Below are 12,100 nucleotides of genomic sequence, written 5' to 3'. Positions count from 1 at the left end.
TCTGAGTGAGTGATCTCAGTCACGGCAGGAGGGAACTCTCTTTCATATCAGTGCTCAAAAGTGAGACGGCAGGAGGGGAAAGAAATGTGAATGAGAGAGAAGGAGAGGAGGAGATTATTAACAGGGAAAATGCCCGTCTTTGTCCGTCCCAGTAGCAGAGTGCTAACCACATTATATGGAATGTTGGATTGAAATCACCGTTTGTCGATGTCAAAAAAGACTTCTCCTGTTTTTCTTTCCTCCTGTGGAACTATTTTGGCAGACTAGACACTGGACAGTTTTACTGTTCACAGTTACTGAGTCATGAGTGAAAACATTTCAAGCATTCCTTTTGTTGTTCTCACCAGTATTTCTAGAGTTCACCAGTATTTATCAACGAGCATAACAAAGCTGCACTTGTTCATGGAAGAAACACACCCTAACTGACCATCTTACACATTCTTCCCACATAACTATAGTCGACACTGTGTGGCCAAAACGATATTAACCGTTATAACTTATAACTGAATTACATTATGTATGAATGTGTAGACATGGCCATCATTGCATGTGTCACCAAAATATTTTTCACAATGTGGCTGCTGCTACTTTAGTCCCCAGAAACATCAGAACTACATGTTCTGTATCAGCTACCTGTACGTGTACCCAACACTGCTGGCTGCTGCTGTCGACCTATAACGAGTTATGGCTTATATAGGTTTGATGTAATGGTTAGCAACATGGAGCATATTTTGAAAAACGTTGATGCATAAATATCTTTGATGGCAGCAGCGTTGTCGGCAGCTGCAGCTTACTGTTTAAATGTCAATCTGGACATCCTGAGTGGCCAAAACCTTTGGGATGAGTCGGAACAATCGCACAACGTCGAGGCGTCCACATGCTTCTGGCAGTGTGGCATTTTCTTTACTCAAGTGTCACTTATGGAAGACTGAACAATTTCCCCCGACTGTCCTCTTACAGGTGAGATCCGGATAGCGTTTGTCCTGTACAAACACATCGGCGTCTACCTTTCGACGGAGAATGCCAGCATGAAGCTGGGTAGTGAAGCCATGTCCACCAATTACTCTGTCATCGTCAACTCGCCGGTTATCACGGCTGCCATCAACAAGGACTCCAACAAAGTCTACCTGTCTGACCCTGTCATTTTTACCATCAGACATCTACAGGTAATTTCCTGTCTCTTTATGTGAGTCTGTGTCGAGGCGTGCTTTGTTTTTACTTTGATGTTACTGCCTCCACATTTAATGTGCTTTTTATCTATTTCCTCTCTACGTACACACACAGTCACACTGGCACACACACTTTCGTGATAGAAGTCTTTCATCATATTTATTTTTTATTTTTTTATCCCTGAAGTGCAACACAAAACTGTACAAATCCAATCTCCAACCAAGAAAACAAAGTTAATGTGAAGAAGTTTTATTCGGAGAAGGGTGTGACAGCAGAATTGCTCACAAGGTGATGCATGTTGTTGTTTATTAGCTTGAACAAATACCTGCCAGATCTCCAGAACAAATATCAGTCATATCGCGGCTCAGCGGAGGCTGCTTAGTCATTGTGGGGAGTCGCGACTTCTCCCTCCTGACTACATTATCTTCTCCACACTCTGCTACCCTCGAAATATCCCTGTTTTGTCTACGAACGGCACCTTCAGCGATTATCAGGGATGCTGAACATCCATAAGGGAACTGCAGCGGGTCTCATGTGTAGGAGGGACCTGGAAGGAAGCAACAACGGCAGAATTTTAAAGACACATGGAGAGTGCAGAGGGATAAGAGAGTAAAAGGACGATAGCTCACGGATGTCAGAATGAAATGGTGGGAAAATGTCAGGGGGCAGTGTCAGCGCAGTTATTGCTGGGACTCACCTGCCTTAAGTGTAATTTGTAATTTGGACTGTACATTCGGTAATTTTACTGTTGGGGAACCGGCGCTCTTGTAATCTTTTCCTGCTCCGATCGAGTCATTTCAATAAAACAGTGCCCTTTTGGAGAGAGTGTGTTTTCTGTACAGCAGCTTCCTTCGCTCATAATACTGTGATTGCACCACGAAGAGCTGCTGCTGGATCTGTCGCTTCATCGCGCCAAAGTTCCCGTAAATACACAGGCATTTCCGTACGCTGCTGAGTGCAGTTTGTGCACACAGAGGGCTGTGCAATTAATCATATATTAATAATGATTGCAACTCACGGCTTCTGCAATTAACTCGACGTCATTGGATGCAATATTGATGTTATGCATGTAGAGCGCTTTCTGTGGCGCATCATCTCAAGAGCTCCCTGTTCTCTGGTAAACTGGTAAAGCGGTCGGAGGTGTTATTAAGAGAACGCTCTGCCTCTCAGGAATAGCTGTGGCTGCGAGTTAGGACCTTTCCCTGTTCTTTTCTGTTAAAGCCTAAAGCCTTTTCCTTCGGTGCACGCTGCTGTGGTGTTGCGTGTGGAATAATTGTGATAATCGTGACATTAGTGAGATTTGGACATCTCAGCCCAAGATGAACTGAACATGATTATGCATAGAGAAAATTGTGTGTTTGAAGTATTACATGTATTGCACCTGCAAACAGTACTTGTTTATCTCAGGCATGTGTAGTCGACTTCAGCTGCACCCTTGAAAATTATTCCTTAAATATCTCCATTTTTATGGCTTCCCACATTTATGTACCCCTCTCAACCGTGAGGTTTTGGATCAGCGCTCTTCTAGGCTGGCGATGTGTCCTCCAGTTATTGTTTTGCTTCCTTGCCTCACCACTTAATGGGACCAATTAAAGCCATTAATGGGACAGCGGGTCATCTTATCTCTTTGCTGTGGAATATTTTACACAGGGTCCGCTCGTGTGAAGGGTAAACTCAATCAGCGGCAAATTTACATTCACAGAGGATAAAACTTATTAGACTAATTATCCGACAGCGAGTGTGAAACTCTTAAACAACTACAGCTCCTCGTGGTGTTTATGGTTAAGAAAGCAGATATGTTTGACCTTGGACACTGAGTCATAAAGGGAAGGGTCGGCGTGAGTGTACTCTGCTTTGTTTTCCAGTGCTACAAAAGAAAGTGGGCTCAAGAGGGAGAGGCATCTATTTATCAGCAGTTATATTCTGCTGTGCCTGTGTGTTACCCAACGTCGCGGATTACTTTTTATGAAATGGCAGGCGAGATAGCGGGGAGGCGTGCTTGTCGTTAGCGCGGCGCGGACAGCGGTGGTAGTCATTAAACAGTGGGGCAGTCCATTCTCATGCGGTGAAAGTTAAAGAGAAAGGTCAGAGAACACAATGAAAAACAGGCATGGGGCCACTCGATGCTGTATGACAGTAAAACCACCTGCTATTCACTTTAGAATGGATACAGATTGCAGTGCACACAAAGGAAGGTAGAGAAGACAAAGCTAATGTGTAATTAACTCGAGGATGGTCCGGTTGTACTGACTTATTCATGATTTTTTCCCCCCTCCTTTAACAGCAGTCTGAGGAGAACTTCAACCCCAACTGTTCGTTCTGGAGCTACTCCAAGAAAACCATGACCGGTTACTGGTCCACGCAGGACTGCCGCTTGCTTGGCACCAACAGGACGCACACCACATGCTCCTGCACCCATCTCACCAATTTTGCAGTCCTCATGGCCCACGTGGATGTCAAGGTGAGCCGCTTGACGGGGCGTATTTGTCCTCAGAAATGTGCAATTTCACCAAAATGCAGTTGAGAGAAATGAAAAGGCATTAATCCATCACGGTTCACTCCGCCGGTCCATTCAAAGATGATTGGCTGACAAGAAAAGTAAATGTCCAGACAGTGGAAGGCATTGTGAAGCAGAAACCATCACTTCGGTTGCTGTTTTGTAAATGTGTGTTTTATATTTCCCGTGCCTTTTAGTTCAGAGGGAGAACATTGCCGGAGCAGTTTTCTGACCTTCGCAGCACTTTGTAGACTAACATTTAAAGTGCCAGCGTACGCACCCTATTCATATAGCGTCAGACAAAGACCCCGTCAGTGTGAAGTGTGTATTGATTGCAGCCATTTTAAACCTCCAGTGTGGAGCCCAAATATACGATTGGTGTTTTGTGTGCTATACAATGCTTGTTGAAATCGCATTTTACACATAGCTTTTATTTATTTTTGGCCTTTGAACCTTTTTGAAACTCTACATAGAGCATCAGGACAGGCCTTCAACTATACTATCTGTACTGCTGCTGCCTCCGATTGTCCGACCAAAGGTGGGAATTTTGGTAACAGAGTTGAAGGGTTGGTTTGGGAGTTCAACACTGGATCTTTGCAAGATCGTATGATAACCAGATATGTCTAAATCCGATTAATCGCTTATGGATATCTTACCTTATCTTACTTTTTCCTTAACAAAGACTAATGTGCAAAACATTTACTGCAGGTAGTCATAAAGCTAAATATTTAATAACTAATTCCTGACAAAGAGTTATAGGTTGTCATTTTGGGAGAAGATTTATACCAACCTTGTGCGTGCACTAATTAGGGAACTAGATTGTGCAGATGATTAGCTTATCATGACGATTAAAAGTAGAGAGGTTCAGCCAGCCTACATAGTGAATATATACGTATCTTAATTTGTGTGCAAAGCTTACAGCCTTGACCTGGAGATTTAGATGGAGACTTTTGGTGTTTTATTTTTTCAGGTATTTTTTCAAGTCAGTAAAATGAAGACATTTGTCAAATAAATGTATCTTAACTTTCAGAGAGTCTTATTTCCGCTCTCTATTTTATTATCAAAGGACAACTGCTGTAGATGTTCAGTCTAGAGGAAAACTTAAAAGTCTCAGTATTTGACTTTAAGCTCTCAAAATGTCATTCATTACGGGATGTTTTCACATAGGTGTCTATTTGCTCATTTGCCAGGAGTTTGATGAAAACATTGTTACTACAGGAGTAAGGACAGGAAGCAGTGAAACTGATTGCCAGACTGATTTGTGTCTTGGACTTTTTCAGTCTGCTTATGTTGTTTATGAAGGGTTTGTGTTTATTGACTTATGAATTTGTTTTTGTAAAGACAGAAGGGAAGAACAAAGAAAACATTCCCCATTTCGCTGCGTTCTCTCTGTGCACAGCGTCTGTTTTGCCTTCAGGTGAGTCACAGAAAAGCAAAGTGAAACTGAGTACAGTGAGTGTGATGGGGCCTGCTGGAGAGAAGTTGATTGGGAGGTGCTAATGGAAGTTCTCATACAGAAAAACCTGTTAAAGAAATTGTCAGTTGGCTGTGAGATTTGTGTGGAGTGATTATTGTAAGCAGCACTTACAAAACTGGAAAACAAAACCAAAAAAAAAAACTACAGGAGGAGGAGGTAGGTAAACAGAAAAATCAGGAGAGCTGAAGGAGGGAAAGGTCGGAGAATATCGCCAGTCAGGGAAGAAGTTGCGTCGTAGTTTTGATGCTGACGGACGGCTTTATTATTTCTGTCACCAGAAGTTTTGAGGAGCTTGCTGCTGACAGAGCAGACTAGTTCTTGGTATCGGGTATGGCATCTGCCTCTCCAGAGCCTCTCTTCTGAATCAGTCACAAAAAAAATATAAAATAGCACTCTGAGCTCCGTCCCAGTTGGCTCTTCTCCATGAAACCACTAGACTTTCTTTCACTTCCCTCTCATGCCCAGTTCGACTCCATCTTTCACACACAGACAGTATGCACCTAACCCAATAATCACACACAGAAATCTAAAATTCAATAAGGAAAAAAAAACAAACTTTCAGAGTGAGATGACTCTGGGGGGGTCAGGGATTGTGTGGCTCCCTTCGAGCAAGAGAGAGCCCCTGATTGTCACTGAGCAGCATGACTTTTGGACCCGCTAAGCTCTCTGCAGAGCCAAAGCCGAGTCTGGAATAGAGAGGGAGTCGCGAAGAATGGGAGCCTTCACGCGATGAAAGCAAAGCAGCAAAAAAAGAAGAAGAAGAGAAGAAAAAAAATAAGGAGGCAAGTGAAAGGAGCGCTTTCAGTCAAGTCAGTCCCAAACATTCCTCGGCAGAGAAGAAGTGGACAGTACTTACACCCCAGCTCTGAGTGATAGTGCTTTGCTTTTTCTTTTTTCTTTTTTTTCTTTTCTCACCCTACCTTATTCTTTATCTTTTCCACTTGGATGTTATAAAAGGCAGCTCGTTGGAAGGTGCCACTGAATGGGAGATACGGAGGCTTTTTATTTGACAAACTGTCACCGTGTTGTAGCTGAGAACACAGTGAATGGAGGCAAAGTGGGAGTGTGTGTGAGAGAGAAAGAGGAGCAGAGAGGGAAAAAAAAATGTAATAATTTGAAGATCTGTTTTTGTATCCATGGCAACAGCACATACCACTGCTGATCTCTGCATTGTTATTACTCATTACCCTCAGAGCAACAGATTATATTCTAACCTTGTTTATTTCTCAGTGGCATCTCTGAAAGAGGAAAAAAAAAAAAAAAAAAAACAGATAGGCATGCTGTAATTACAATTTTGCTTCGGAGGACCGAGGCTCGCTACAATAACACCATCATCTTTCATCTTGTTGGGGTTTTTTTTTGGGGGGGGACGGTTCGTTTTTGCGCTACATGACAGCGCTACATGCAGAGATATTTATGTTCAGCTCGATAAGATGTCATCCACGTTGCGCTCGTAGTGTTGCTTTTTTCATCGTGATTGCATTCGAAGTGCCACGTACTTCACGCAAATCACAAGTGGCGAAACGCTCGTGCTTGTGACATTGAGAACGCTGTCATTTTGTCCTCGACTGCGGTTTGAAGTTGCTGCATGGTTTTTTTCGGACGCTTGCACTTGGAACGGTTTTGAAAAACGCGTTTTTATATTACAGCTCACATTAAGTGTGAAAAAGAAGCCAGCTCTGTCTGGGAACGATCTCAGGACATCCACTTGTCTCCAAACTGGATTTTTACATGTCATGATGTAACAATCACTATGCTGACTCAACAGTAAGACCATACATTTGATATAAAACCCAATATCTGTGTGCTAAAATACTTTTTTAACCACAAGTGCCTTATAATCAGGCTCCACCTGACAGTGATTGTGAGTGTGGGCTAGGTAAAAACCTGGCCCACACATTCATCTTTAAAAGAAACCCTTGAACTCGAGTGCACTGTATGTAGGATTGTTAGACACGCTCGGCGGTGGAGAAACTCCAGATTGTGTCTCATCGGGATTAATTATGTTTGAAGTCAATTAGTTCCTCGGAATAATTTTTAATTCACATACTGTAGATGTTTGAACGTCATTAGAATTTTTTATTTTTTTTGGAGTGATTATCTGAAGACGTTTAGAGCCTTGGTGGTTTCTAAAGCAATGTCCTCAGCCCAGTAACCAGATGTGAAACTCGCCGGCTCACAAGAACTCATTAATGTCAGATAGCTGGAGCCAAGCCTCTTGGGTTTCAGGAGCAGGCCCACTCCAACAGTATCTGTCATATACAGGGTTGTTTCAGGTAACTGCCACTTAGATGATCACAAGGACATGGAGTGCTGTCACCGCCGCCTGCGTCGCCACTCGAGCCCTTTGTTTGCAAATTTTGAGCTATCTAGCCAGAGAGCTGATGCCTTTGACTGATCCTGCAATCCGAGCCGAGAAGTGCCGTTGGCCGCATAAACAAATTAAACTGTACTCACAGATGGCAGCTGCGTGTGAGAGATTATTTCTCTTTTGTATCTTTTTTTTTTTTTTTCTGAGTGATTGCAAGCTTTTGGAGGAAGTGATGTGAGGGTGGTTTTACTTTCATGTGACTTTGCTGAGAACCCTAATGATTTTTAACTCAAGATGTCCTGTTACTGAACCCTTCAGACATGTGCTGCAAATAAAGATGCTTGAGTTGTCTGGGGACTGAATTCACTCCATTCAGCTCGATATTAAACAGTCAGGATTTTGCCTTTCGACTGGTGGCGTCGAACTTGGACGTGAACATTGCGCATTAAATCACTTGATCATTTGCAGATTAGCCTCTGTGTTGCAGCAGCCTTTCTAGGTCGGTGGAAAGACCACTTTGTCATCGGGGTCAAGATATCCTAATGTTCAAGCTCCTGAGGCTCCCTTTGAATTTAAGCTCATGGGAAATTAGTCAAAAAAAAACAAAACAATCTTTTTTTAAATATGGGCTAAGTTACACACCCCAGCTCAAGACATATAGACCTGCTCTGGTTCCACCTACAGGCCATTATTTACGTAGTAGATGTGCATGCTGAGATCGGCCCCAGGGAAGCATTCAGCTACTGGTAAGTGGCACTATTCCCGACAGACCAGTAAGTATAAATCAATGGCGTATCCCACTGGATGATGGAGAGGGTGATATTTGGGTACCATTCATCACTGTCCTTATAGAACATCTCCACGCTGGCACCATCAGACAGTAACTATGATGAGAGAGGACGGTCAAGGTTAGTTGTGTATTTTACGATGCTACACATAAGCATGGTGCATGTGCACACAGCGCGGCTCAAAACAAATCTATTTATACGTTTAAGGGCACAGACAAGGGAGATGGAGACGACATTAACTGCCATAGCAACCGATAGGCGGGCTTGGCCGTTATATCATAGTTATTGTAGCTTAGAACATGGTGTGACATTAGGTGCATGTGCTGAATGTCAACCCCTGCCACACAAGCTGGGACCTCTCTCCCAGCTCTTTTAAATGTGACGAATTTGCCAGGACCCCTGATTCATGTGCCCTCTCTGCAACTGTTCCCCATCCCTGTGCAGATCATAAATCCTTGGTCATACCGCAGGTGAACTTGTCACATGACTCCCTGCAGTGGGCCACTACCCCTTAGCGCAACTGTCTGCCCTGCCTGACCGTATTTCATGAGTCAAAGCCTGGCTCCAGAGGCATATAGGGAGATTTATGCATTTTAATTGGATTGGCTTCATGGCCCTTTACTCAGAGCGGTTCTTTGAGGTATAAAGGATTGACGCTCTGTTCTCCTCACTACTTCACCCTCCTAAGCATTTCAGAGAACTGGTTCAGGAGACTTTGGCTCTGGATGTTATGGTAATTAAGTGCGTATGATGCGATGTCAGGTTCAGATGGCTTGGCTGTGATGACCAGTGTGCAATGCAAAAAGGCTCGTTGCCACGTCTGCTCCTCCCTGTCAGACTGCTCGAGTGCCCAGAAACCTTATTTTGCGCTACGTGGGAGCAGATCAGGGGCAAAGCCAATCTCCTAAGGCATCCGTCTGGAATGAAAAATATGTGTGTTTAAGAAATAAGAGAAAAATGTAGGAGAGAAAGATTGGAAGACAAATCGAATGTGCACAAATGTGCCTCGCCCCGCTAAGTAACACGGATGCTATATGACTTGGCCGCCCTTGCGACACGGCGAGTGAATTTCAGAGCAAATTACGTCTGCCCACTTTCGAGTCCCCTATACCGATTCCCATCTTGGAGGCTTGTCGGTGTGAGGTTCGGTGCAGAGGCTCTACAGATCACATCATTTGCCATCCTGCCCGGACAGAGCCCCCGGTGAAAGGGAACTTTTCAGCAGAGACATTGTGTCTGGCGACGTCTCGGCCATCATCCACCTCCCAGAACAAAGAAATCATTCCACAGTAAATCCATCACCCAGGTGTAGATACACTCCATGCCCTTCTCTCTCCATTTCTACAGCTTTGTCTCTTTTTCTCTCTTTCTCTGTTACCATCTCTTTCTCTCTGACCTGCCCCCCCTCCAATTGAAGGTGAGATTGTGATGGATAGAGCCTGCAGCCACTGCGCATCTCGCTTGCCTGAGAGACCTTAGGGTCCCCTCACAATGCGTCGCAGCCAGCGCCACCCACCGCACCAATACCTCTGTAATGCAGCCGACTGAAAACAGACTCCTGTGTCATGAGCGCCACACACCTACAAGAGCACGCAGGCACAAACATCAACATCTGTCGCCACCCACGACGTATAGGCACCCTCTGAAGCTAGGAGGCTGAAACCAGCCTTACTTTCACACAGACTGACACACATACACATGCCGACGTCTGCTCTATGTAACATCTTGCCAGCCCCCCCCTCACTCGTCCGACGTATACACAACGGCTCATCAGGCAGGAAAATCAAAAGAGCGCTCTCCCCAGACTCAAGGAGCACTGCGGCTGTTATTGTACCAGAGCCCCTTAATGATCAGCATCTGTTCCCCTCTCTGCTAGCGTTAGCCGAGCTGCCACTAAACAAGGCTTTTGTGCGACACTTCATCCCCCAAGTTTTCTCACTTTAACTTGACTTCAGGGGGGAAGGAAGGGAAAAAATAAACTCCTGTGGATCTGGATAGTCGTTCCCCCCCGTGGAAAATCCTACTGACTGTGGTAGAAATATGATTTAAACAAGTGCCTGTTTGAGAGACATATTAGACATATAGTATGCTTTTGAGGAGCCATTTTTCAGTGTAATGTGTCCAGTTAAGGGGAGCATGTATAACATTATTCTGTGATAAAATAATGCCTGTTTAATCTTCATTAGCATTCAGACGTGGTTGTCATATGAAAACCGAGAAGTTCCACCCAGGTAGTCCTGGAGTCCCAGTAGGGATGACAGTCAGTTGAGAGGACGCTGGCAGATTTCTTTAAGAGTTACTCACCTCCTCCCCCACTTCCACTTTCTTCCTCCCTTTTTTCAAAATCAATGCCCAGCAGGCTGAAAAAGAAGTCTACTCCGCTGGGAAATTAGGAAGCCTCAGAAGCTGACCAGAATGTTTGCATGCAGTAATTATGTTTTGTTAATAAATCAAGATGTCGCTCTCTGATGTCTATCCCTGTGTTTTATATATAAAAGACACAATTTTAACAGCCGTGTCATGCTTTGGCGTCTGCCTTGGCAAGTTTTTTTTCCTCCCTGCTGGTGGCATGATGCAGAATTTGTCAGATGACAGAGCAGTTCCTTATACCTGATGTGAGATATTACAGGGAATCTGGGCATCTGCCTCAGTGACGTGTGCTTGTTAAATCTTTTAACGCGGTGGTTTCCAACCTTTTCTGTCAGATGTGCACTCACAGCCGCGTCAGATGAACCCAAGGAACGGCTCATCACCACCAGCTGTCAGGTTCCAAATGTGTTCCCTGGATATGAACTTACACTGGATACTGTTTCACTATGAAGAAGCTGGACAATGGAAACATTTATCCATTTTCCATTTCCCATTTTTCACCATGATAATCTTAACAATATATTTTGATTCTCCATTATTATTATATTGGTTTCCCATTGAATCCGTTATCATGCTTGCTGTTCATTATTTTCAACTAGTTAAACTATTTATCTTCCACATTTAGCTTATTATTGTCAATATTTCACCATTACTTTTAGCTGTTTCAACTGGTTTCGATATTTCCCGGTTCTATGTTCTCAGGGTCCAATGTTAGGGTTATTTGACCCAGTGATAATAGGAGGGTAAATGTGTGTGTAACAGAATAATGAGATTAGGAACATAGGACCTTCAGCATTTAAAACACTGCAAACATCAGGCCCGTGGGCCAGGGAACATGGATACGCTCATGCTTTTAGCTAACTGTTTCAGCCTCTCTGCTCACATGCTAACTAGTGTCATGTGGTGCTTAAGACTTGATATGTGGATATATGTGTATTTCAATCAAAGAGTAGTCTCTATGATATCGTATTTGTTGAGCTACTTGTAAGTCATTCCGTACCCTCTGTGAGGTACGACAACCACCTTGAAGTTTGCTGCTCGAGCAAGAAAGAAGCATGCCTACAAAAATTTTGTGCTGAACTTATTGACAAGATGTCACCTATTACACATTCCTAATTAGGCTCAGATTCAAACGGGCTCCAATTTTCACCCGTGGCAGCTTCTTGGCAGGAGGTTGCGCCTAATGTGTTTGTTTTATTTCGCTTAAGGCCACAGAAGTCAGTCATTCTGCCGACTCCGCTGTTTCAGCATGCATTGCCTTTTTCCTGCAGCTCTCCTCGAATCCCTCTGTGCACTTGGCTTTTTATGGACTGATGTAAATTTTCTTTCATGGCTGTGGTGGAATCGCCGTTGATCCTTATCTCTCCCGTAAAGCCCCCGGATTTACTGTCAGCAAAAGGCTTTTTAGTGGCCAAAACTGGCTGTGGTGGCAAATTACTATTTGAAAAGAGAAAATTATCTAAAGGCAACAGTGAAAGTTATCGAGC

The 12,100-nt window shown here is 43.8% G+C and overlaps 1 protein-coding gene across 21 annotated transcripts in view; it reads left to right on the top strand.

Annotated features, from left to right (window-relative positions):
- The window catches only part of LOC119027225 (adhesion G protein-coupled receptor L3-like), a 211,437-nt gene that overhangs the window by 163,386 nt on the left and 35,951 nt on the right, over positions 1–12,100 (top strand). For all 21 annotated transcript variants that reach the window (XM_037112192.1, XM_037112195.1, XM_037112203.1 and 18 more), the window contains 2 exons: positions 961–1,166; positions 3,455–3,631. In XM_037112192.1, the coding sequence (XP_036968087.1) occupies positions 961–1,166; positions 3,455–3,631 (383 nt within the window). The remainder of the gene's footprint in view (positions 1–960; positions 1,167–3,454; positions 3,632–12,100) is intronic.

Source organism: Acanthopagrus latus, chromosome 10 (assembly GCF_904848185.1).
Source record: "Acanthopagrus latus isolate v.2019 chromosome 10, fAcaLat1.1, whole genome shotgun sequence".
Lineage (NCBI taxonomy): Eukaryota > Metazoa > Chordata > Actinopteri > Spariformes > Sparidae > Acanthopagrus > Acanthopagrus latus.
This window is presented reverse-complemented; position numbering and strand designations above follow the sequence as displayed.